The 27,301-nt window shown below is 42.5% G+C and overlaps 1 protein-coding gene and 1 long non-coding RNA gene across 7 annotated transcripts; one reads left to right on the plus strand and one right to left on the minus strand.

Annotated features, from left to right (window-relative positions):
• The first annotated feature begins 53 nt into the window (after positions 1-53).
• On the plus strand, positions 54-27,243 carry slc4a4a (solute carrier family 4 member 4a). Of its 6 annotated transcripts, XM_049763049.2 has the most exons (29): positions 56-297; positions 1,715-1,951; positions 2,531-2,609; positions 5,423-5,496; positions 10,307-10,474; positions 13,622-13,757; positions 14,198-14,358; positions 15,046-15,225; positions 17,438-17,533; positions 19,100-19,176; positions 20,171-20,328; positions 20,446-20,533; positions 20,729-20,883; positions 21,095-21,205; positions 21,271-21,445; positions 21,583-21,716; positions 21,847-22,121; positions 22,196-22,266; positions 22,372-22,557; positions 22,626-22,739; positions 22,811-22,972; positions 23,236-23,414; positions 23,539-23,611; positions 23,704-23,772; positions 23,846-24,019; positions 24,416-24,565; positions 24,699-24,792; positions 25,161-25,240; positions 25,847-27,243. In XM_049763049.2, the coding sequence occupies exons 3-28, from the start codon at positions 2,599-2,601 to the stop codon at positions 25,202-25,204; spliced, it is 3,315 nt and encodes a 1,104-aa protein (XP_049619006.1). In that variant the 5' UTR covers positions 56-297; positions 1,715-1,951; positions 2,531-2,598; the 3' UTR covers positions 25,205-25,240; positions 25,847-27,243. The 6 variants fall into 6 exon arrangements, with proteins under 6 accessions (XP_049619004.1, XP_049619007.1, XP_049619006.1 ...); XM_049763047.2 differs by lacking the exon at positions 24,699-24,792 and having other exon boundaries at positions 54-297; XM_049763051.2 differs by lacking the exon at positions 17,438-17,533 and having other exon boundaries at positions 57-297; positions 15,046-15,198.
• On the minus strand, positions 5,923-8,845 carry LOC125994241 (uncharacterized). Its single transcript, XR_007490550.2, has 3 exons — positions 7,650-8,845; positions 6,470-6,547; positions 5,923-6,251 (listed from the first exon to the last, which is right to left on the minus strand). It is a non-coding gene; the product is annotated as an uncharacterized lncRNA (long non-coding RNA).
• Positions 27,244-27,301: the final 58 nt, after the last annotated feature.

Below are 27,301 nucleotides of genomic sequence, written 5' to 3' on the forward strand. Positions count from 1 at the left end.
GGGGGGGGGGGGGGGGCAACGTTAACCTCGGCGACTCTCGCGGGCATTTCCCCGCCCGCCGCGACAGCGTATACTTTTTCACATTTTGCGTCTCACTATGTCAATATTAGATATTTCAGGGAAACTAGAATGCTGTTTATGGGAACAATTTCCTCGGAGCGTGGCGAAAGCCAGCACAGTCAGCTGTCCAAATGTAACGTAAACAGACATTCCCCAAAACAAAGCCGACGGACATTCCCCTCAAGGCCCTCTCTTTTAGGAGACACCGCGTCGATAATATTGAAGACCTTTGAAAAGGTATTGAAAATAAAGCCGTCACGGTAAACTTTGAATGCGTTCATCCCTGAATGTTATTGTCTGTCTTCTGCTCCTCTTCCCAAATGTCCTGCATGGCGCTGCATCTGTTTTGCGTTACACACTTATGTATGTGGGATGATCCCCCGCCAATGCTAATTTGTCTGACTTGTATGTCATGCCGATGTTATAATATACAATATTATGTGTTGTGAATAAAAACATTACATTTGTACTGGTGGAAAATGCAAAAGTGATGAGAAGCACTTTTGCCAAATGCTCATACCGAGTAAGGTTTCTTTGGCGTATGAACAAAACCAATTAAAACCTGATAAACTTAGTATAGTGAAGCCCTTTATCGCGGTTCATCGTTCACGCCCCCACTGCTCACAAAATTGTGAGAAATCATATTTTTTTAACAACATAACTAGTTATGGGAAAATGAAGCTTCAAATTTGTCATAAGTCATTACAGATCAAGATCAACATTTTACTCAGTTTACCACAGCTTTCAGTGTCGTGGGAGGAGAAGCCAATCCTAGCTGACTTTTGTTTGCCATTGCACATATAAACAACACACATTTGCATTATTAGATTTTTTTTTTTTTGTATTTCTATTTAGATTATAACATGCACCTTTTTTCAATGCCAGGGTTACGAATAGTGGGAAGAGAAGCTGCAGCTGAGATTTGAGACAAAAAAAAAAGAGGCATATATGCTAACCATTAGTACAATTTTCTGCCCAGGCACATGATCAGATGATAAAATGTACTATTGATAGTAAATGTTGTACTTAAAACAGACTTTGCATTTGTATGCATGTGACATGGTTAAATTTTTATTCTTTGCTTTGTGTATGAGTAGATTAGCCTTTAAAACCAACCCAGAAATCTAAAAAATGGAAATTATGAAGCTGTAATAGTAATTATACGTTGAAGATGCATGCTGTAGTCTCCCACAACTGTACACCGGCAGATGGCGCTGTAAACTGAAACAAAAGAAAGTGCCTTGCAGAGATTGCAATTGGAAGTACTAGATGGAATGCTTTGATACACTATTAATACTGAACAAATATGTCAACATTGACAATAGAAAAATAGTAAAATTGGTATTACAGTAAAAACATTACTTAATTGTATTCCTTTTCAAATGTACTTTTTTTTCCCTTTCTTTACAGCAATAACACTTGTAATGACGTGACGGGGTGCACCCTGGACTGGTTACCAGTCAACTGCACTTTTAATTGTAATTATGTATTTTATTTATTTATTTTATATTATCCTCATTCGGGTTTGAGAGTAAGCTCAAGCCTATCCCACTTAACTGTGGGCAAGAGGAAAGGTATACATACCCTGAACTGGTCGGCAGTGAATTTTTTTCAAAATTGTATCATTAACCTTTAATATATTTTTCTCTTGGAGTGCATGATGATGATGATGATGGAGGAGCAACGGTGTGCGCCTTCTCCTCTTCCTCATCCTCCCCCAGCTGCACGAGAAGGAGGAGGAGTGGCCTGGACCGGTGGCCGGCCGAGCGTCACTTACAAACTGGAGCGGCGCTCCTTCCCGACGATCACTTGTTCACCTTCACGGCCACGGTGGGACCGAGACTGCCAGACGCGCACGGAGAGCGAAGGAGGCAAAGATCAACTCCCTGCGGTAAGTCATTGACACACAACAGAGGGGTCAGCAGCTGGGTCGCGCTGTCGTTCATCTCCTAAGTCATTATTTCATGAAAAAAAAAGAACAAAAATGTTTTATTTGAGAATTTGGGGACATTTTTCAAATAGTCTTGCCTTTATTATTTGTTCACTTGAATGAGTTTTCATTTGTAAATTTGCCAAATAAATGTTTTTGAAAATAGTTTAACCTTTATTGTTTTCCACCAAAATGACTTACATTTTATCATTTGTAAATTTGCAAAATATTTCAAATAATTTCATCAATGAAATATTTGCAAAATTTGAGGTTTGACGTCTTTTGAGTACTTTTTAATTGTTAATTGTCACGACTGACTCAAGCATCATCGCTGTCAATCAAAGTGGAACCTTATTCTGGTTTTACAGGCAACAGATTTTGGGATGCAGCCAAATTGCAAGCCAGTTTATTAGGAACAGCTCTATCTATAATCTACAACCATAACAATTTAGATTAGTAGCTCAAAAGCGAACAATATCGAGGATGCTATCTATGATGTAGCTAAAGTTGAACTCTGACTCTGTGTTTGTCTCACTTCAGGTTCGAACATCAGCCTGGGTCCTACTCGCCGCATTCCTCACTAAAATAACCGGACACTGGCCGACAAGATGAGCAAGAAGTAAGTGAGCTCCGACAATCTTGGAAGTCAGTGTAGTTTGTGAGGGATGAATGAATGTTTTGGGATGGGGAAATCATTGTTAGCGGGAGCTGGTCCCTCGGAGGTGAGTTGAAGTGTAAACGTGTTAAAGTTTAACGTGAATACAAGTTGCAGCCATGTAATTACCTGGGTAAATTTGTGCTTGAAACACAACACACATTTGAATGTTGGCGCAATTCAACGTAAAGCGGCGTGACATAATAGCACTTAATAGAACACAAAAGCGAAACGTTACATAAGAGAACTTTAAGAGAAATTTAGCCAGTCTGCTCGTATGGGGGTCGAGTGGGTCAGCCGCCCACCTGATCAGGTAAACTGAGCTACCACGTTTCAATTCCTGCAGGCTATCGTCGACACGAGCACAGCCAATCAGTGATCTTTCTGGTGAACTTTGTCCACACACACATACACACGCTCTTAACGCGGCCGCATGGGGTGGCGTGCGACACGCTAGGCACGCGTGTATGCTTCCATAACGTCTCGCAGACGCCGCATAGTGTAAGACGCCTTCAGGGCTTCTTGGTGTTTCCAAGGCGCGCTTAGACATGGAGGACACACAATGCGGGCTACTTGACTTTGTTTGGGCCCTGGAGCAGCCTGACAGATAGACTATCTCGCCAAGGCGACAGATAGCGAGCCTAGAGTGCAAAGTAATACCCCCGATCGATCGTCAATACACTCCTTTCTAGTACAGAGCCGCGGAAAATCCGTGGACACTTATTACTTTCTGCTGGAATGTCTTTCATAATAGTTATTTCCTGCACAGCTGCTCACACAAGTCTGACGTTCTAAAACGGCACGTTATTTCCATTCGATCGTTTTTGGAATTATGAAACCTTCTGTTGATTTATTGCTTTCCCTCCCCTCCCCCCACCCCCTGTGATGAAATCACAGCAAAGAGTTTTTAGAAGACATGGAAAGCGATTGTGTGTGATTGAGTAAAGATTACAGCCAACCAGGTTTATAGTTTTAGTGGTGTATCAGAAGCAAAACTAACATAAGCTTCTTTGAGTAGTCATATATATACTTAAAAGCTGGACAGGGGCTACAATTTTTCATCTATTGTGAGAGAGACACTTCCTAACTCTATTTAAAAATAATTAATAATAATAATAATGTGTTGAAAATTGTTCTCACGAATACCACTCTATGGCTCGTAGACCCTTTGGGGTCTTCAGACTCCAGTTTGAGAGCCGCTGTTGGAGAGGACATATAAGTACAGAAGATAATAGATAATTAAATTGTAAAGTGAAGCGATTACAACGGAAGAAAGAAGCCAAACTGCCTTATTACATATCATATAAAAAGCTAAAGTAGCCTAGTCTGCTCCCAGTAGAGGATTATATAAAAATGCAGCATAATATAACGTCTCATGTTTTCTCTGTGTGGACTGAGGAGTTAAGTTTGAGCCCAGGTTGTCTTGTTGTACCCCAATTTGATCAACAGATGGCAACGGTGGTAGCGACAACCTGGGCTGCCCACTATTGGGAAATCCACATAGATGTCTTCCATCAGTAGATTTTTGACTTGTTCCACGCTACCATGAAGGGCAACCAACAAGAGAACACATGGATCATGAACAGCGTATCCATCATGAGTAGAGACCAGTAGGTCTTCATATTTGTCTCATGGTATATACCACAAGTTAAGGCCTGCATTGCTGGTATTAATTAACTGAGGGAAGCGTGTGTCGTCGTGGGTGTTACGACTCGGTTGTCGTTTAAGCAAAGCCGGCGTAATCCTGTAAGGGCGGATGAGTAGACCGACGTGATGCCCCACTTGTTTGTGCCTTGGAGGAGGGGCGAGCAACAGGAAGAGGCGGAGGAAGGAGAGGATGGGCATTACCGAGCATATGGAGAGGTTTTATACGATGGTTGCGTGTGTGTGGGGGGGGGGTGTATACACTAATTATCAACTGCTCTGTTTTGATGGGGCACTAGAGTCACATGACTTGAATTTTCTAAATCGTTTTCATCTAAATCATCGTGGCTAAAATTGTGCCTGGTGACATACTTCAGCTCGGGAACGAGCCCCCCCCCCCGCATTATTTAAGAAATTTAACATCGTTGTCCGCTTTAGCGGTTTGATGCAATTGTAACTGGCCGTTAGATAGCTAGCTAGCTAGCTACACATCTTCCTTTCGAAGAGTCCGCTTGCGTGGCTGCATTAGAGCGCCTCGTTGTCGGACAAGAGTGTACGCATGTCACCCAGGAATGGTCTAAGGTGTTTTTTTATCATTCAAATATGTAGGACTACACTTTTCTTTGTGATACGTCAAATTTAAAAATGCTAATTAATGAAATTAGCTTTCTCTATACGTCAACTTTCCACCAATCCCTTGTGGCTCTGGTACGCATCCCTGTGGTTCATCGTAATAAATGATAGAATCATTGCGACAAGTTCAAATGTCTGTTTTGTTTACATTAAGGCATGAGTTAACCCAATTAGCAGACACTTCCTGTCCTTGTCTTCACCTCCCACTCACCAGATTAACTCCACTACACAACACGTTGGCGCACTGACCGGCTACGCACTTTGCCCTCGTTCAAGGGAGACACACATTCTTCATTTTTGAGTTTTTTTTAAGTCCCCTGAATTGGGGGGGCAGCGTTGGGGTTGGGTGGGTAGGGCGTCATGAGCGCCACCAGTAGCGCTCGACTGAGCCCTAGCCCCAGCCTCAACCTGCTGCAGGTGAACGAGCCCAGACGCTATGGCTCCATGCTGTCGCTGGAGGAGCGGTGTGAGCAGTCTTTCTTCCTTTTTTACTACTACAGGATGGAGGACGAGGCCGTGCTGGACCGCGGGGCGTCCCTCGTCAAGCACATCTGCGACCAGGAGGAGGTGGAAGGTATGGTCGCCTTTTTTCCCCCAAATGTGAGCTGTCGTTTCTTTACCCCGCTAATCCACAAGATGATCAAAATATGGTGACATATGATGTATCATCAGTGGTGTGTAACAGGTTTAATATTGAAAATAAAATGGTAAAAATGGGGTCCTTCAAGTCACTGGGCAGTTTTAGTTTTTCATTACCAGGTGCTTATTAGGTTGTTTTTCTTCGGATTGAACCGTTGAGGGGAATTCGGAACAGTTTCAAGCTATAGGTGTTCACAAAAACCTTTTGCCGGTAACCGAGTGTGGCTAACAATGATGCTAATGCTACTCGGCTCTGAAGAGGGAAACAATGTAAAATACATTTGTCACAATCATAAATGTTTTCAGATGTATATGAAAAATAGAACTTTTTATTCTATTTTTAAGATGTTTTAAAGCCATTTGACATCACATTTTTGGCTCGACAATCCTCAAGACAATACTCGCCAATGATTTAGCTAAACTAAGCTAAGCTGTATGACTAACAGATGGGATTTCCTTTTGCCATAGAAGTACGCTAGTAGGTCACTTCTTTAGCTACACCTGGTGGTTTATTACCACCACACATGTACTTTCAATGTTGGTCGTATCGTAAATCCCAAGAAAGTGAAATATGAAAAGAGTGACACGTACGGTTCCGCAGATGGTTCTCACAACACGGTCACAGTGGAGTTTTGGCAGCTGTCACCCCAGCTTGAACCCAGTCACACTTCCTGTGTGGGTCAGGATCATCTGCTGGAAAAATCATCTCCACTGAGTTGCAAGTTCATCTGATATTAGTTAAAACAAAAAGGCAGCGTGACATTTCTGATGTGATGAGCCTTGGCGGAGCAGCTTTGGAGGCCTATTTTATCTCATCAGAACCTCGATTAAGTAGAATTCCCGCTCGGGGGAATATCGGAATGTTGTGTCACAGTGTGGAAGTTTGAGATAAATACTGCAGCGCTGACCTTTGCTTGGAATTCAAACATTTTGATGTTCTTTCATTCAAATGTGCCAGCCAGGGATAATGAGATCATGTCTTGTTGCTGTGAAGATAAGATACAGTTCAAGTTCAGTTAATTGCTCCATAAAAGGTGTGAGAAAGGGAAGCAAAAATTACAAGAGGAATAAAGTTGAGCTAAAAATATGATAATGACACGAGAATTATCCATTTCAATCAATTTATAAATGAAAAGCCATATAGAAAGTTATGGATTTGTCCACTGCTGTGTTCTAACTTTTTAGAAAACATTTCTCAGGTCCATCTGAAATGTTATTTGCTAAAATTGAAAACGAACAAAAACCAATATATTCAGTATCCAGTAAACAAGCACGATTTACAGTGCTGCCCACATAATTAGCATGCAATCCGTGTTCGAGGGGTGCTACCTGCCAATATCGTCCCCGAGCTAGTTCGGTTGCCGCGGGTGACGGGCGCTCGCCGTTGCCTCTGCTCAGAAATCTAGCGGGCTAAACAAACCTCTCTGCCGGGGCCAGTGCTTGGTTTTCATTCAGCTCTCCAAATGAGAGAAAGAAGAGGAAGTAGTCGCACAAAGCAGCTGTGGCGTGGTGCAAATCTTCCTTTCCGACGCGCTGACTTACTCTTTCGCCACCTTCGCGCTAGCTTTTATCTTTTTGTACAAAACATTTTGAATGTTGAGCAGCATTTTTGTCTTTTATGTGGATTTTTGCTATTCATGAGCCGGCCAATACCCTAACCCCCTCCTACTGATAAAAAAAATGATTTGAATAGTTTTTTTTTTTATTACTCTATCAAATGCCATTTTGACTGACAAGCAAAAGCAAAAAAAGAAAAGATTGAGATTGTTGCATTTTGTTCAAGATGGCCGTCGTTGAGCAAGGAAAACAATGTGGAGTAATAATTGGTTCTTTATTTGCAAGATTGTATCTGTCATGACATTAATGAGCTGTGCCTTATGTGTATTAGAAAAATTAAGAATATTTAGACATTGCTGTTGCTCCTTTTTCAGTCCCCCTTTTGACCTCAGAGGTCAACCAAAAGGCAAGGACAAACTAACAAACTGCATTATGAACACGGGAATATTGGATCATCTGATAGGCGGCACGTCAATCTAAATCACGGCTCTCAATTACTATAGTAATCAGACAATAAAGCAGACGGACTACCTGGCCAACAAGGGGCACACCGGGATAGGTGATACCACGTGTCTCCTTTGCCGGCCAGTCGGATGGCATGAGAGGTGTGCTCCATCACATTATAGGGTCTAGTCCACCCAGGCTGGGTCCACTTTCTCCTCAGGACTTTCAGCCAGACAGTTGGGGTGAGCCGGATCTCGGCCTTTGCATCCGGGTCAAACCTGGAACCATAAAACTGGACAACTGGTCTGAGATGTGTTTGTGATCCTTCCATCAGTATGTTGAATTCTTACATGCCCTGTTGACGCTTCAAAAACAGGTACATTTGAAAAAACATTGAATCACAATTTACAAATCGATTCTACATACTCATTTACACTCACTCTCTCCCCTTTGACACATTCACACAATGTGTCAAGACATAACATACCAAAAATGTACCAAAATCTGGCCCAAGACCAGGTACAGGTAGCACACCTAGTAAAAACCTCCCAAAAAATGTCATGGAGCGTGAAAGGTTCAGTCTGAGCAGAGTGGAGCCGGTCGGAGGTCCGTGGCGGGGGATCCAAGAGCTGGAAGGGAACAACAAAGAGTCAGAGTTCGTGGAAAACAAGGCGAAGATCGAACAGGTAGACCGGAGACTCAGCGTAGACGAGTCGTGTTGACTTGGATAATCGCTAGAGGAACAGCCGTAGAGTAGATCACATAGGTAGACACTCAAGGAATGAATCGCTGGGAGCATGCTCCTTAAAAGCCTTCCCCAAACGAGCCTGATCAGCCATACCTGTGGAGATCAATCACACCTGTGGGTCCTCCGCCACTCTGCTCACTGCTGCCCCTTGTGGAAAAGAGAAAAACCTCCCGGACCCTGACAAAAAAAAAAAAATCATGGCAATTTAGAGAGAAACTCTTGCTTCGTTCCAACATCCCAAACAACAGATTAGACTCAACACCAATCAAATCAAAATATCAATTCTGATCCCAACAGCACATTTGTGCTGAGTCAGCAGTGTTTATTTTTATTTTTTTTTCCATGATAGGTGTTCTTTAGAAGAGCGGGTCTGTGCATTATGCAAGCGGGACTTATATTGATCTAGTGTCAGAGTGTTGTCCCTTAAACAAGAGCGAGATGCCATTTTTGTTGAACGCAAAGCCTCACGGTCAGCTGCTCGAGTGCGGGCCGTGCTGGCTGGAAATAACGCCTTGAAACATCAGACGCTTTCCAGGGAAACTCGCACGACATTACAAACTAAAGTAGTCTTGCTGTCCAAAAAAAATGGCATAGAAAAAGGATGATCGAACCCTTGTTGTATTTCGACAAAGCACTCTGGAAAACAATGCATTGTTGTCAGAGTGAATAATGAATGTGTTTGTGTGAAAAAGACCACCATTGTTTTTTTTTGTTGTTTTTTTTTTTTTTGGTGGATGTCCGACACTTCCACACGTGGCTCCGAAAGGCAGTTTTGAAAGAGAGAGCCTTTTGTTTTGATGGTGTTAAAGTCCAATCAGATGTCGCTAGTTATCTCTGACTGAGTGCCAAGCGTGAACCGATTCAACCTATCTGCTCCATTGGTTGTAAATATTATGGGTTGGCAGGCTGAATGCACTCAAGCCAAGTCAAGTCAAGTCAAGCCTTGGCTCGGCACAAAATGTATATGCCCAAATACCGCCAAGAATCAAACGCTGTCTGCTCCATTTGTAGTAAATATTATTGGTTGGCATGTTGGCATTCAAGTCCACTTAAGTGGTGTGCTTTGAGAAAACACATTTGTATTTTGGGCTTTAATGAGCGTGAACGTGACCGCTTAAAAATGGTCCCGATTGTCGCCGACCGTGCCGGTGCCGGCGCGCCGGGCCGCTATTTAGCCCAGATTCACTATTACGTGCTATTTCTTTTTCAGTCCAAATATTTGCACTGACAGTGTACCGTAACCTCTCAGAGCCCACGCTCGGCTCCCTCGCGTTGGTCGGGAGCCACGTGAGAAGAGTCCTCGTTGGACTCAGCTCAAGGTTATGTTTGGACCTTGTTTTACTACTATTTATTTCCTCTTGGTATTTGTGGAAGACCATAAACTGATAACTGTACTTTCTTTATTCCCTGAAGATAAATTGGCTCCTGTTGAACTGTAACTTTATTCCTGGAAAATTCCAATGTTATTACTGGTGGTCTTTTTCCATGACGTCACTTTTTCTCATGATGTTACAATGCTGCTAAAATTCAAAAGTTTAAAATTCTATTCTCGTAAACTCACTTTTCTTCTGATATTACAGATGTCTTTTGTAAAATTAAAACAATGCATATTACGACCTTTACTCAGTTAAGTTACATCATTTTTTAAAAATGATAATATTTTTGCTGTAATAATGAAACTTTTTCGAAATTCCTCTCATTGCTACCTTTTCATCTTCAATTACTACTTTATTTTTGTAAAAGAAACAATTATTTTAAAATTAAAATTTGGCTCCTGTAATTTAAAATCTCATCAATTTTTGGGGTAAAATTACAAATATAGTATCATTAAATTCAATATTCCAGTGTTTTTCTAATAAATTTAAAACTCTTTTAAAATATAACAATTGTATTATAACTATATAATTTTTTTTTATATCATTTTGATGGAAATTACAATTGACACTTTTTCTGCAACTGTCATTTCTTTGACCTGGTTTCGGCTCTCTGCCTTTAGGTCACCACACCATTTACATTGGCGTGCGAGTCCCCAAGAGCTACCGCCGCCGCCGACGCCACCGTCGGCGAACGCCCGGCAACAAGGACAAGAAGGAGCGGCCGTCGGAAAACGCCTCCGACAACGAGACCAACGACGAGGTCGGCAACAGCATCCTCAAGCCCCTCAGTGAGTTCCCGACCGCGTCAAAACACATCAAGCCTCGCGTCCGTCTCGCGCCGGCCTTGCTGACTCCACTTTTTGTGTCTCTCACCGATGAGTTGACAGAGCGCTCGCAGTAATGGCCGTTCAGATCTCCCGGGGGGAGAGGCGGCGGGGTGATCTCGCCCTTGGCCTGCCACCTCTGCCCTTTTTGCGTGCTGTGTTTGCAGCTGCACGTGTTGCTCCGTCTCTGTCCTCGGGCGCACTCGGGATGTTTGGAGGAGGGTCTCTTGGATCAAGTTAAAAGTGGAAAATATTACTCTGTTATCATTTATATTGTCTATCTACGCAACTGATATGGATTTTTTTTCCACACCAGTTTCTATATCTGGAAGATTAGAATTCCAATACCGATTAATCGGCCAATGAGTTAAAAAAAAAAAAGAATCAAATGACAAAATTTACGTCTTCTTAATATTTGTTTGATCAGGATGTGGCCAATATTTAGCATGAGATCCGCTTTTGTGATTGCGTTGTCACTCAAGTGCTCGTTCGAGGCCGAGCGAACGGGTTCTGATTGGTGCGACAGCTGGATTTGAAAATGTGGACATGTCTCTTCGTGCGTTTGTGAGTGTGTTCGGGGATTTTCTTTAGGACAAAAATCTAATCACACAATAGATTACAGGCGACCCATCTGTTTTCGGACACTGACTTTGGTGCGTTGATTTATTTGGGACTGATTTGCTTCCACGAAGGCCGATAATTTAAAAAAGAAGGCTTTGCGCCATTTTTTTCGCCTTTTGATTAATAAGTGGCGTGTTCATTCACATTTTCTCATAATCATTGATTATCATAATCATATATATATATATATATATATATATATATATATATATATATATATATATATATATATATATATATATATATATATATATATATATAGTGTGCATGTGTATTTTTCTTATATTAAATAATTCATTGATTGATTTTGTGGTAATATGAGAACGCGCATGTTCACTCATCTTTCGAAGAACAAGATGGTGGCTGTGACGCTGATTTTTGTTTTTATGCCAACAGCGCGAGGAAATGTTAACAGTCAACAAACGTCAGACCGCATTGCGTACCGGTCGTACGGGTCACATATTTCACCTCATATCGTTTATCAGTCTCGTTGAAAGGACATGCAGTGCTTACAGATGAATAGATAGATCGGTTTGTAGGTTGATGTTTTCGCTTTTTCCTCAAAATATTATACATCACTGAGAAATGTTGCCTTTCCCATCACGAAATTTTACAAACTTTGTTTTTGTATTCTTGGCTTGTCTCTTATCGACGTGGGTATTATGACTCTGGGAAGCTTCGAGAAATATTTTACTTTGACCTTTTTGGGAGTCGAATAGTAACTCGATTAATCATTGCTGCCTATTAGCGTTTCCCACGTGCTTGACAGGAACAAATGTGGGAGCGCTATTCGAAGTGGACAGTGTCAATTTTTCCGATGGCCAGTTTTGGTTTTGCCAAACAGTCGGCGGAAATTGGGCCAATCGTTTGTGTAGGATGCATGTCAGGAGCGAGCGGGACCTTTTGGCTAAAGCTCTGCATCGGCGGGGCCATTCTCCCCGCATCTCGTATCCCATGATGCCTCGCTGCCCGGGACAAAGTGCTCTTTGTGTGCGCTCAGTGGCTCTCGGCGAGAGCGCACACACGCCTTTGAAATTGCGTTTGAGCGTTGGGATTTTCATTTCTATCCCCTCCGCCTCTCGGTGCTTGCGCTCTCACCCCTCTTTGCTTTCACCCTGCCCTGGATCTCACCCTCCTCACCCCCTACTTTGCCCCCCCTCCCCCAGCCCGCTCTTAGCAACTGCTAGAATGGGACAGTAACCTTTTTGCTGCCTCATTTTCTCATGGATGTCTATGAGGGCTCCCCGTGAATTTGGAATCAGACCCAAAGTAGTCTAATCAAACATTACATTAGCCACTATAAAAAAACATGTGGAGATATATATAATAATATCATATCAAAAAAATAATATGGAGAGGGGCTTTGCGCTGGCGTGCTCACTTTAGAGCGCCCCGTTGTAGCAATGCGGAAAAGCCCCGGTGGGATATAGTCCAGCCGTCGGATGATTGAGAGCAGAGCAGAGGAAATGAAAATGAACATTTTTGAAGCCTCTTTTTCAATATACTTGGGATTTTTTTTAAATCACTCAAATTTGGCAATATTTTCAACAACACCTTTGCCACTGCTCTGTCAAACATATTTATTTTCACTTTACATGGATTTTAAGGAGACTTAGGGAGCGCAAAAAAAAGAATAAGTGCAGTACACTGATTTGCTGAATAAATGTCTGCAAAGTTGCATTGTATCAGCAAATTTAAAAAAAAGTCTATTTAGCTTCACAAATGAACTTTTGGAATACTTGCATAATTTACGTTTATGAGGACAAGTTGTTCTCAGTTCCCAACCAATCATCAAGCTCCCTGTCAAGACAAGCACCCGGCTAATTTTGGATTACACTCACGAGCTCCAAAGGAGGTTTCAGTGACTTTGATGTAGTTGTCATTTGACTTTTATCGTGACTTTCGTGCGAGTGTTTACTGACGCCTATCGACTTCATGAAAAAACATTATTCACATACGACCCCGATGAGTTTTCACCTCGTCCCTTTGCTGAATATTCAAATGAGATCGAGCAGGGAGGAGGAAAGGAAGCCAAAGCTGGGCCTGAAGAATGGGCCAGTTTGGGAAGCCTTTCCTAATTGTCACTGAGGGGCTCCCGGGGGCAGGCGGCCAAGCCAATGGCCGACGGCGAGGGGGGTACGCTGGCACTGACGCGCAACAGCTACAAAAACTCCCCCCTTCCCCCTCCTACCTGTTTCACAAAGCAGCTGAGAGGCTCTGTCACTTCCAGGGTCTCTCATGAGTGCTCTGCTTGTGACTCGCACCTGAAGAATCAAACCTCGGGGTAAACGGGTGGGGTGGCTTCATTTCTTAAAAAAAAAAAAAAAATGTCCAATAATAATAACAACCAGGATGAGAAAAAGGACGCCGCCGAGGAGAAGGTGGAGGAGGTGGCCATGGTGATCATACCTACGCTGCCGCCTCCCCCCGAGGCCGATTCAGAGGCCCCCCGCCGCCCTTTGACACGGAGTATCTTTCCCGTCTCCGCAGTCTCACCAGCCGCCGAGAGGATCCGTTTCATCCTCGGGGAGGACGATGACGGCCCGCCGCCTCCGCAGCTCTTCACCGAGCTGGATGAACTGCTGTCGGTGGATGGCCAGGAGATGGAGTGGAAGGAGACGGCCAGGTAACGTCGGGGATGGCGGTTTCTGGGTGGTCCCAGGTGAGAATGACCTTGGGAGACCAAGTATAGATGAAGTTTTTATGACAATTTTTTCATTTGGTTGTAGTGCAAAAAGTGCAAAGAAGTTGTAAAAATCTCAGAAATTCAATTTGTCTTATTTTGCGAAACTTTGTTTTGGTTACTTTTCTTACTGCACAAATTTCTGCAGGGGGGGATCAAGCTCACCCCTGCAAGGATCCACAAAAGATGTGTGGACTGTTGGCAAGTTGCTGACTGGCTGGGCTCCACATGCAACTTGTAACTCAAGGCCAATGTGGAGCTAATACAACGCGGCTATGTGTGGCCTGGAGAAACCTGGGAGGGGAGGGGGGGTGGGGGTAATAGGACAAAAGCGTTCGGTCATCCAAAAAGGAGATGAACAATTGAGATTGTTACGTCTGCAGGTGGATCAAGTTTGAGGAAAAGGTGGAGAAAGGCGGCGAGCGCTGGAGCAAACCTCACGTGGCCACCTTGTCCCTGCACAGCTTATTTGAGCTGCGCACCTGCATCGAGAAAGGCACCATCATGCTGGACATGGAAGCGTCCACCTTACCTCAGGTGGTCGGTGAGTGCTCGACGCTCACCACGTCAGCCACGCCTACAAACCAACGTATGCACACGTACATTTAAAAGTCTTTTTAAATACGAAACAAAACAATTCAGTGTATTGTAGCAACCTTATATAACCTGACAAAACAAAACAGGCAAAATAAATGGCAAGATCTGGCACAGGGTTTTTGTTTTCGAGGCCAGAAAAGGTCCAGTCCAGACTTTGACGGGAAGATGACGTCCTCTCACGCCAGATCCCAAACTTGCACGAGAAAGCAAGAAAGGAGGAAGCGTTACCACGAGCAGTGATGAATGTGAAGTAATTGAGCGCACTGCAGTGGGCCTCTTGCTTTGAGCCCATTAACCGCACTTGCCTGTGACTGAGGCTCCTCTCGTGTCTGTCAGCGTTGTTTCAAAATAGCATACATATTTTGATTGATGCATCATGTCACAAATGCTTATTGCACAAAATAACTGCACAATAATCGCAATTAACAACTTGCAGTTTGTGTTTGTTGTGAAAACATTAAACGGTATTACAACTCATTTCAATCAGCATTAAATTGTGCGAAATAATACCTTAAAAAAAACCTAAAATTACAACCACAAATGCATTCTCGGAAATTACAGCTCTTCTCGCAGAATGACAACCTCGTATAACATGATTTTTTTTCTAAATGATCAAATAACCGTGTTATTCCAGAGCTGATCACGGACAACCAGGTGGAGAGCGGCCAACTGAAGGCTGAGCTGAAGGACAAGGTGATGTACACGCTGCTCCGCAAGCATCGGCACCAGACCAAGAAGTCCAACCTGCGCTCGCTGGCCGACATCGGCAAGACGGTCTCCAGCGCAAGTAGGCTCTTTTCCAACCAGGAGAACGGTAAAATCACTCGTGCCAGTCTGCTGCAGTCTCCACCGGGGTCCTCTTCACGTTATTTAAAAGCCACTCAGGATCACCATATTTACAGTACACATTGTGTGCAATGACTAACAAGGCACCTTAAAGCTTTGCTCAGTCCTAGTAATTGCACATTTAAAAAAACTAATTTTTAACATTTGTCTCATACTTTATTTTCAAACCTGAGAGATGAACTCCTTCCACAGTTGAGTTCATCTTGATACAGTGGTGCCGTGACTCACGACTTAAATCAAATCAGATCGTTTCCTATCCAAATGTATGAAAATGATGTTTCAGCCTGCCCCCAAAATATTGACAAAATTTTGTTGAAAATGTTTTTAATTTAAAAACAAAACTAGCACTCGACAGTATTGCGCTTTAAAGATTAGTGATACCAATCAAAACATGATTTCATGTTTTATGACATCGATGCTCATTTTGCTAACACGTCTTTGTATTCTGCGTTAGCATTAAGCTAGTGAAGGTTACATGGACAATGGGATAAAAAACATGTAATTCTCTTTGTTTTATGTTTAGTTTGACAGTTGCTGATTCACTAAGTTAATTTAAAGTTTACCAAGTTAGCTTACTTGTTACTTAAGTTCACTGTCTCCCTTGCACGTCAAGGTACCACTGCAGTTTTTTCTCACTGCACATGCTGAGTAGCTTTTAATGTGTTCATTTTTAACTCGTCAACTTTGGAATGTTGTAGTTTGCCTCTAGTAGGCAGGACAGCCTGTCACTTTTTTCACCGATATTTCCGACTCTCTATTCAGTCAACCCTCGGGAAATGTTGATTCTGGGGCTCATGTTTTGCATTGGAACGGCAACTCCACTGCATCATGCAGACAGTTGTTTCTATTTTTCTGGGTTGCTTTATTTACTAGTTTCAGGAAGGATGCTAAATATGATGCCGACAGGCCGAAACACTGCAAACTTCAACTCCTTTGATAAATATGTGAAATAAATTTCTCAAATTATTATTATTATTATGATTTCTATATTTTACAATATTGTTCTTGTATATATAGAATACAGCTATGACTTTTCCCCTCAAATATCATCTTTATTTTCTCCACCAAATAAATATAACTCGTCACTTTCTGAATTTTGTTGGACGGTGAAAAGTGACAGTGCCTGCGCCTGTGCCAATCTAAATAACCGTGTCGTTGAATCTATGAGCAGCTGTCAAGTCTCTGGAAAGTAAGCACTGTTTTATTACAATCATTTATGGCTCTATTTCCAAGGATGGGCCCTGGCTTCTTATCTAGTCGCCGTTATGACGACATTTGGCTGATAACTTCCTTCAAAACTAAAAGTGCTTCGTTCCAAAGGCTTGCACTGGATGTGTATGGTGTCATCATAATAACTTGCAGTGGAACCTCTCAGCCACCTCCAGCAGGACAAAAATTACAATCAAAATAATTGGGAAGAAAAAACAATCATTATATTTATTTGAAGAAATACAGTAATCAATTTCTAGGATTTAGATTCAAATCATAAATAAATTGCTATTTTTATTATTATTTTTTTTGTAATTGTTACTTGTTGGTTAGTCAATTAATTTGTTAGTTTGTCAAGACTAATTGTTTTTGTTAGTTAGTTAGTTAGTTAGTTAGTTAGTTAGTTAGTTAGTTAGTTAGTTAGTTAGTTAGTTAGTTAGTTAGTTAGTTAGTTGGTTGGTTGGTTGGGTAGTTGGTTAGTGAGTGGGTGATTGGTTAGTTAGTTAGTTAGTTAGTTAGTTAGTTAGTTAGTTAGTTAGTTGGTTGGTTGGTTAGTTGGTTAGTTGGTTGGTGAATGAGTGAGTGCATTAGTCAGTCAGTTTGTTTGTTTGTTTGTTTGTTTGTTTGTTTGTTTGTTTGTTTGTTTGTTTGTTTGATTGTTAGTTAGTCAATTAGTTAGTCAGGTAGTTAGTCAGTTAGTTAGTTGGTAAAATGCATTCCATTAAAAACAAAAAAAACTCTCAGTTTTAATTCAACAAAAACTGTTTTGGAGCTGAGAGTTTGGAGGTTCCGCTGTTGCATCTTATTGACTTGATTTGGGTTCAACTCATCAGCTACTTTTGTATGGGTTGGCTCACCTTTCACTTTCTGGGTGTGTGGCTACTCCCTTCCCTGTCTCTTTCTTCTGTCACCTCTGTTGGACCGGATCACTAACCTGCTACTAAAACAAACACACAACATACTAAATGAAGCCCGTAGTCCTCTGGAGACCTCCGTGACGTGCCTGTCGAGCGGCATCTCAATGGAGGACTTGCAGAGTCAAAGGAGCATCAGCATGGATTGGCTCAGTAAGTCCACCTCGCTGACACCACAAGCACAAGCCGGATCACTCCATTTTGAGCTCCGGTTTTATCACCAGGCCATTGCATCCTGTGGAATTAAGAAGACATGAGGGCTAATTTGCACTCACTGGACAATTCAGCCAAACTCAATGAGACTCAGATTACCTCCACCAAGTGTCAAAGGGTCAGGCTATGTTTTCATTAACGTTAGGTAGTAAGTTAGTTAGCTAGTTGGTACACATCGGTTAATTAAGTGGTATGTTAATTAGTGGTTGGATAGTTTGTTATTTTTGTTGTTGATAGTTTGTTTTTACTGCAGCCTTTTAGCACTACGGTAGCGAGTAAACGTTTTTGTTTGATATCTGGTTAACTCATGGCTATTAGTTTGTTGATTGGTTAGTTGGTTGTCAGTATTTTGTAGTTACTTTTCCAATTAAATCAGTGGATATGTAATCATTTATTTATTGTCAGTATTCGTTAGTTTCATATCCATTTATATAGCTAGCTAGTAATTTTGTACGGGTGGCTGATTGTTAGTTAGTTGTCAGTTAGTTACAGATTTGGTTTGTCGGTTGGTTGTCATGTGTTGATTAGTTTTTTTAATTAGGTACTTTTGGTTAATTGGTTCATTGTTTGTTAGTGATCTATCTGCTTAATTGTTTAGCTATATGTTAGTTGATAATTATATTGCTTGATGGCTGATATTTGGTTGTTTATTTGTCAATACTAGGACTCAAATTTTTGTTAGCTACTTAGTTTAGGGTGTGTGTCCGACTCTTTTAGGATCATTTGACCTTGGCGGAGGTCGACAAAATGTTTTGTATTAAATTTCATTTGGTGTACTAAATTTAAATAAAATTAGAAAATATGATATATTTTAACACCCGTAGCATGCTGACTAGTTGGACTGCGTCAATAACCCTTCTATGGGTTCATCCTAGCTTCTCAACAGTCACCAATCAGGATCCGTGAGGAATTCCCCCCCAAGGCTGCATCACGCTGACAAAGGCGTGATTACCCACAATGCCGCGGTGACACAGATGATGAGTGCAATGACAGTATGTGGAGGCCAGCGGAAAAGCTTAAAGTCAACATGGTGTCAATCTCCTACTGCTCCGCTGAAGAGCAGCGAGTGAATCAGATGTAACAACATTGTGAAGCTCATTTCATGTTTGTTTTGGCTAGTAGCGACACTAAGCTAGCGGCTAAATTAGCCTGCAATTGAAAGATGATTGCCTGTACTGTATTACCAATTACAAATCTTGCTCGGCCAATGTAGTGTGAAGATCTAAAGATTTTAAATGTGTTAACATCCCTTTCATGTTATCAATTCCAATAATTCCAATCAATTCCCAGACATTTCTAGACCACACCAACTGTCCTAATGAGTAAATTGTCAGGTCTGCATGAAGTCTTGGTGGTGGTTTGCTGGTTTTTCCATGATGTTTTTTTTTTTTTAAGGCTGTTTTGTTTTTCATATTTGATCCCCTGTCCCTCCTTTCCTCCTCCTCCTTCTCCCTGATGGATGTTATATCAGGTGGACTTCTGACGGTCCACGTGTCTTTTGAACAGATAGTCCCACCACCACCCACCGGAACCTGACCTCCAGCAGCCTCAATGACATCTCTGACAAGCCCGAGAAAGACCAGGTGAGTGTGAATGTATGGTTATTTTATATTTTTGACAGGGCTAGAGCAGGCACGTGCAGATCGAGCACCCTTTTCACATCCACAACATGCCAAACCCCAAAACTACATGACTTTTTTTTTTTTTTTAAATATGCCCTCATGAGCATGTCTACGAAACTACAAACACCCGGATCCTCGCTGTCACGCCAAGCGCAGATCACGCAGACCATGCACTGGTCTCGGATATGATTAAAAATGACTAATTAGAATGCATAAATTGCTAACATGCTAACAGTTGGTATGCTAACATCATGAGACAAACTGAGGTGGTGTGATATCTACAAAGTGCAGGTACATCCAAGCGTTGTTTGGCCCTGGTGGAGGTTCATCGACTGAATATAAAGTATATGAATACATTGAATACATCTGATTAGCTGTATGGTGTTGTGAAAATCACTTTAGAGGTCAAACAAATTCAGGTTTTGAAGATAAACTTACATAATTAGCATGATAACAACAGCACTGATAACATTGTCTTTGTCCTTATAGTTTTGTTCAACTATTCTGTACTCCGCTGCTACAATCAACCTGTTCTTCGACCTTGAACTTATTGTACTCTCTTTTCACCATTACACTTGTTTATTATAAAGTTATAAATGTTCATTGAAGGCAAATATAATAAAATAAATGAATAAGTAATAGCACATGTGATAGCATACTTTGACAGCAGTACGTCTGCTACTACTTTCATTTATTGCTATTCACACTACGGAGAAGACACATGGCCATGGTGAAGTATTTATGACCTCAATGACGTTATTGTAAGATAACTCCGTGCCATATCATCCCTCAGTATTATAATTTAAAACAGTTGCTACGAATAAATAATAAACACACCATTGCTTGTTGCTACAGGTGTAGTTAGATACTGGCAGAACCTCAAAATAAACAGAATATTTTCACTTATTGGGAAAATTTAATTGAAATGATATTTTTGTTTTTTTTTGTTTTCTAGCTGCGGAACAAGTTCATGAAGAAGTTACCCAGAGACGCAGAGGCTTCTAATGTGCTGGTGGGCGAGGTGGACTTCCTGGACGCGCCCTTTGTGGCTTTTGTGCGTTTGCAGCAGGCCGTCATGCTCGGCGCCTTGACGGAAGTTCCCGTTCCCACCAGGTACGCCGCTGATTGAGGGAAAAAAAAAACAGTATTAGATTCGAAACAAGATTTATCAAAAATCTTTGTTTTTTTTCAAAGACAAAATGTAATCATTTGTATCGTCTACGTTTGCAGATTTTTATTTGTTCTGCTCGGGCCCAAAGGTAAAGCCAAGTCCTACCACGAGATCGGACGAGCCATCGCTACCCTCATGTCGGACGAGGTGGGATTTACTGAAAGAAAGAAAAAAAACATTTGAAAAAATCAAATATTACTGCAATTTAGAAGGTTCTATAAAAACATCAATGAAAATAACGTGCAGGTTTTGTGTTTTATTGCAAAAAAGTTTTTGTTTTGGTGCATTTAACCACCAATTTTTACACAGCAACTGAGGTAGCCATCATTATGTCACGTGCAGGTATTCCACGACATCGCATACAAGGCCAAGGACCGACAGGACCTGCTGGCCGGCATCGACGAGTTCTTGGATGAGGTGATCGTGCTGCCTCCCGGCGAGTGGGATCCCGCCATCCGGATTGAACCTCCCAAAACGCTGCCCTCCTCAGACAAAAGGTCCTTTTAAATGTCTACTTGTTGCTAGGCGGAATTCACGTGGCTTGAGAGTCACAGCCCTCTACGTAAACAATGAGGACGATTTCTCGGAATAATGTGACTTTGTTTTCAGAAACTTTTCAGCGTACTAAACGGACTTTATTTTCATACTATCTGTAATAATATATTTATATATTATTATCCCAACTTTAACTCAAAGCGTGTATTTCAGGAAAAACATGTACGCGGGTGCAGATGCTCAGATGAACGGCGACGCGCCTCACGACGGCGGCCACGGAGACGGCGGGCACGCCACGGGCGAGGAGCTGGAGAAAACGGGAAGGTGAGACATCACCACAAACAGTTCCTTCAAAAAAAGTCCTAATTCATACATTTGATGTCTTTCAGGTTTTGCGGCGGCCTGTTGCTGGACATCAAAAGAAAAGTACCTTTCTTCCTCAGCGACATCACCGACGCCTTCCACATCCAGGCCTTGTCTGCCATCTTGTTCATCTACCTGGGCACCGTCACCAACGCCATCACTTTTGGCGGACTACTCGGCGACGCCACGGAGAACATGCAGGTCAGAGTGGCACACAACTTTGGAAATAAAAAAAATTCAATGAAACAAAATAGACGATGGACAGAAAAATAATAGCAGAAATGTCTACTTGGTTCCTTCCCATTACTGATTTTGGGTGGTGTCGGTGTTGATTTCAGGGAGTTCTGGAGAGCTTCCTGGGCACGGCTATAGCGGGCGGTGTCTTCTGCCTGCTGGCCGGCCAGCCGCTCACCATCCTCAGCAGCACGGGACCTGTCCTCGTCTTTGAACGTCTCCTCTTCAATTTCAGCAAGTCAGTGTCACTTCTTTTTCCTCATAACATTCCACAAATTTCACAATGATAATAATAATACAACTTTATTCTCACTCCAACTTTTTACTTACCTCATATGCGATTTGATTCTTGCGCCGCCAAAAACCAGGGACAACGAATTCAACTACCTGGAGTTCCGCCTGTGGATCGGCCTGTGGTCGGCGTTCCTGTGCCTGCTGCTGGTGGCCACGGACGCCAGCTACCTGGTCAAGTACTTCACGCGCTTCACAGAGGAAGGCTTCTCGGCCCTTATCAGCTTCATCTTCATCTACGACGCCTTCAAGAAGATGATCAAGCTGGCGCACCATTACCCAATCAACTCTGATTTCCGGGCGGAACATGTCACGCAGTACGACTGCCTCTGCATGGCGCCCACCGTCCTCGGTGAGGGAGCGAGCCGTCCTTCTTCAGTCTCTATGCGGACATCATCAAGCGTTTTTTTTTTTATACTGGTGCAGAAAACAACTCGGACTTCACAGGCGACCCTTTAGAAGGCACATCCATCTGGTTCTGGAACAACACCGATCTGGTAGGTTTTTTTTTCCCCATCTGGTCTGACACCTATACCTTGGGTGATGCATAAATACGGTACACGGACCGGAACCACTAAAGGTTCTGTCTGAACCGCGTGCAGCCCGAGAACGCCACGTGGTCGTCTCTGAGTCGGAGCGACTGCTTGAAGTACAACGGCGAGCTGGTGGGCAAAGCGTGCGACTTTGTCCCCGACACCGCACTGATGTCCATCATCCTCTTCTTCGGCACGTACACCTGCTCCATGGCCCTGAAAAAGTTCAAGACCAGCCCCTTCTTCCCCACCACCGTGAGTCCGCCACAAAGTCTCCCTGGTACGCTTTCGGGTCTTCACCGTGCGTTTCGTTGGCCGCTCAGGTCAGGAAACTCATCAGCGACTTTGCCATCATCCTGACCATCCTCATCTTCTGCGGCGTGGACGCCATGGTCGGCGTGGACACTCCTAAACTCATCGTGCCGACTGAATTTAAGGTGAGTACGAACGAGCGTAGCGGGTTTTGTTCGTGTTTGGCCGAGATCTTCAAATCGCCCTCCTCCTTTAGCCGACGAGTCCCCACCGAGGTTGGTTTGTGCCGCCGTTCGGGGGCAACCCTTGGTGGGTGTACCTGGCCTCATCCGTGCCCGCCCTGCTGGTCACCATCCTGATCTTCATGGACCAGCAGATCACAGCGGTGATCGTTAACAGGAAGGAGCACAAGCTCAAGGTGAGTGAGTTGCTCACGTTCTCCGCCGTCAAACTTCGCACGCCTGCTAAATGTGTTTGTCATTCCTCTCATGCCAGTGAGACATGTTTCACGCCAGTGAGGGAACACTTCAAATGTTCTCTCGCAATGCAAGTAGTGCTCTGGCTTTTTCCGTTCAAATGAAGCTAACAGGAAAAGAAAAATAACGTGGAATCATTTTAACGATGTTATAGTGTTGACATCGTTCTTATTTTTGAGGCTCACTTGATTTTTCCGTATTCCAGAAAGGTGCGGGCTACCATCTGGATCTGTTCTGGGTGGCCGTGCTGATGGTGGTGTGCTCCTTCATGGGCCTGCCGTGGTACGTGGCGGCCACCGTCATCTCCATCGCTCACATCGACAGCTTGAAGATGGAAACGGAAACGTCGGCGCCTGGGGAACAGCCCAAGTTCTTAGGAGTCAGGTGCGTTTCGAACCTCACTGAAAAAACAAGAGTATGGCAGACCAGCCGCGTGAAGATGGGTCAAGTCGATGACGATTTTATTATCACGGATTATTTTATAGATCTGCTGTGTATATGATTGCAGGGAGCAGAGGGTCACCGGCGTCGCTGTGTTCATCCTTACCGGACTGTCGGTTTTCATGGCTCCCATTTTAAAGGTATGTAGTCCAATTTTTTTTTTTTACTCATATCTACAATAACATCGAGCGATATATTTTTCCAAGCATCATGGTATTGATATCTCCATTAGTTTATCCCCATGCCGGTGCTGTACGGCGTCTTCCTGTACATGGGAGTGGCCTCGCTCAATGGAGTTCAGGTAGACTTTTCATTCCATAATGATGTCATCATTTAAATCATCCTGCCTCAGTTATAACATTTCCTGCCTGCAGTTCATGGACCGTCTGAAACTGCTGCTGATGCCGGCCAAACACCAGCCCGACCTGATTTACCTGCGGCACGTGCCGCTAAGGAAGGTACACTTGTTCACCTTCATCCAGGCACTCTGCTTGGCCCTGCTTTGGATCCTCAAGTCCACCGTGGCCGCCATCATTTTCCCCGTCATGGTGAGACTCGTACCAACTGAAATGGAATTTTTGGAAATGGTGGGAATCTTGTGATTGGGAAGTCTCAAAACAATGAAAATCCAAGTCACGCTGCACTCTGTGTATATTTATGAGATGGTGTGTTCATGGGAGAGTGTGAAAGAGTCCAGAGAACCCACACACACACACACACACACACACACACACATTTTCACAGGTGCCTGCAGAAACGTGCACTTAAGAAGGGAAGCCCAAAATAGCAAAAGAGTCCAAGTCATGTAGATGTGTATTTTATCATGGAACAACAAAGACAATGTGTTCCTAATTTTTTGACAGGACTGCACACGGGTTTCAGCAGAAACATGCACCTGTTGGTCTTTGAAGGGTACGTTTGTCACGCTCTCCGCCCCTGTTTAGATCCTGGCGCTGGTGGCTGTGAGGAAGGCCATGGACTACATGTTCTCCCAGCATGACCTCAGCTTCCTCGATGACGTCATCCCCGAGAAGGACAAGAAGAAGAAGGAGGATGAGAAGAAGCAAATCGGAGAAGATAGCGACGCCGATGACGTACGTGCAGAAATGTCTTTCTGTGGGATTAGAAATTCCAAAAATGAACCATTTGAATTCAAAATGGTACACTTGCGGTTTGGGGGTTGAAGATCAGATCTTGAGGACTTTGCGTGTGTGGTTTTTCCAACAGTCTGACTATCCTTACAATGAGAATGTTCCCAGCATTAAAATTCCCATGGACATGATGGAGCAGGAACCGTTTTTAGGTGGTCAGCCCTCAGACAGTGAGTAGACGACCGGGAGGCGGCGGCGACGGCGGCGCATGCAAACCACTTCCTGCTTCATCTTCATCTTCTTGCTCCTCTCCTTGCATGAACATTTGGATTTAGCGCTGTTTGACACTAACAGATGTTTCCAACCTTGTTTTTGTTTCACTTCTTCTGCTCCAATATCCGCTTGCAAGTCTGTTTTCTTTTCACTGCACTAACACGCTTGTTTTCAGCGATGTGTACTTTTTCTTCACACATCTGTTCATTTTCTATGCCAAAAGTTACTCTACAATGACTAATATCTATTTTTGTTCTTGATCATTCTCGTTTCTATACATTTTTTTGATTCTTATTTGACATCCAATCATGTGTCTCCTCGACAGAAGAGAAGTCAGCGTCGTTTCTTGAGCGACACACGTCGTGCTGAGCAGCTTCGCTACTACCGGGCCAACTGCTTGTCCAGGTTAGACGCCCAAACACAATATTGTCATCATTTGCATAACATGGAACACACGGAAAAGTGTACACACACACACAGAAAACTTATTTCGATGGGCACAGACAACACATTTGTCAAGTCCAGTTCAGTTGTATTTAGCTTTTAAAGTTCAATAGTCTTTTGTTGAATCATTTTCCTAATTATATCAAATCAATATAGTTTTAGTATTTCTTTTTAAATAATTGCTCCAAATGAAAAGCGTGCAGAGCTTTGCCGTTTTGTCCAAAAATGTCGGAGAGCGTTATGATGTAACACTACGATGACACTGCAACCCTGCCAAAACCTAATCCCGTCCCTCTGAAGAAAAATTGCTTTGTGCTCAAACGACCTCGCCGCAGGCCTTCAAACAGCTTTGACAAAATAGCAGCGCTAGCATTACTAAGCTAGCATTAGCTTCCACTGAAACTGACATTACATTCGCAATGTGAGTCCGAAGGCACTTTGACCTCAGTTGACGGCATGTTGAGATTGATAAAAACATATGGATTAATCTATTTGATTCTTGCTAAACTCAATATTAATCAAATACACATATAATTCTAAACGTCTTGGCTGTTGACGTGTTTTCAGCCCCGAGATGAGTCCGCTGAAGCCGGTGCCTCAGATTAGAATAGACATGGACCCGGACGACGGCAACCCATTCTACTGGTCCAGCCGAGGATCCGAAACGTCTCTGTAGGCCCGCCAAGCGCTAGTGGTGGTGGTGGGGGTGGCATCCAGATCTGAGACCCTCCCCACCATCTTCTTCTACTACAAATCAGAACATGTGAGCTAACTCTACTACTTCTTCTATGCAACTGCAGCTCTGTCTTTCCCTCCCTGCTTCATTTTATATCATCTATACTTTTATAATATGTGAAAAAAAAGGGGGGCGGACAGGAATCGCTTATATATTATAACATTTTCCTGTAGCAGGAAATGTACATTTTTATAGTCTACCTCTTGTTTCAGACGAACAAGTGTGGATTGATCGTGGGGGATTTGCTGAAAAGGTGTGCTTATGTGATTAAATAGCTATTAATGGGCAATTAACAATGAACAAAACACAGTTTTTGATTTGTTTTTCGTACTAAATTAAATCGAAACTGTTTTTTGGGGTGTGCGTGTGTGTGTGTGTTGGTAACTTTCGTACATTGGATTCTTCTCAGCTATGGGCAATTTCATGTTGAAAAAAATTTGATGACCTTTCAAGTGGCTTATAACGTCCATTATTCATGTCCTACAAAGTCAATAACAAATCGGAGTTGACATTTTTAACTCAAATATTTTTCCTTTTCTTGATTTTTTTTAAGTACTTTTAAGAATAGGAATATGTAATACAGTTTCAAATTAAGAAAATCCCCTCATATATTTCTGGGAATAATTGAGCTTTTATGACATTATGCTAGTTAGCATGAGGTCTGGAAACTGAATCCAAAATTCTCCCCAAATATCCCGTTAAAAGTAAAGATATCTGTCAAGCACTGATTTTTTTGTTTCTTTTCTTTTTTTTGTTTCTTTTTATTTTGTTTCTTCTGTGTCTGAGGATTCTAGCAATGTATTTGCTAATTTGTGATCATAATATTCCCAAAAATAATCACATAAAAAAATCTAAACAAATAATGAAACACTATCTTTTTTTTTTTACTGTAATTTGGGAGGCACATTGTAAGCGTGACTATTTTAAAGCTTACTTTTAATCATGCATGTTAGTCCATCAGCCAAAGTAACAATATGATTATATTTTATATTTATAGTCCACGTGTGTTTTTGTTTGTTTGATTGTTTGTTTGTTGTTAGCCAAAACAAATACAATAAAAATCAATACATTTGAATGGGCATAAATACAAGAACTCACAAGCTGTATTTGGGGGGGCGGGCTTTTCATTAACTGTTTATTTTTTTGGTGACTTTTTAGAGTAAGTACTTTAGAAATTCTATTTTTCAAATGAAATGTATATTGAAAATAAAAAGTTATTGAACAGACATTGCGTGACTTGCGTACTTGAATGAAAAGCAACCGATGAACATGTTCACCATACTGCC

Source organism: Syngnathus scovelli, chromosome 3 (genome assembly GCF_024217435.2).
Source record: "Syngnathus scovelli strain Florida chromosome 3, RoL_Ssco_1.2, whole genome shotgun sequence".
Taxonomy (NCBI): domain Eukaryota; kingdom Metazoa; phylum Chordata; class Actinopteri; order Syngnathiformes; family Syngnathidae; genus Syngnathus; species Syngnathus scovelli.

Excerpts from the sequence above, each read along its gene's own strand:
- slc4a4a (XM_049763047.2), top strand. Across the intron at positions 22,122-22,195 it reads CATGGCGCCCACCGTCCTCG|AAAACAACTCGGACTTCACA; the intron begins GTGAGGGAGCGA and ends ATACTGGTGCAG. Across the intron at positions 23,773-23,845 it reads CCTCGCTCAATGGAGTTCAG|TTCATGGACCGTCTGAAACT; the intron begins GTAGACTTTTCA and ends TCCTGCCTGCAG.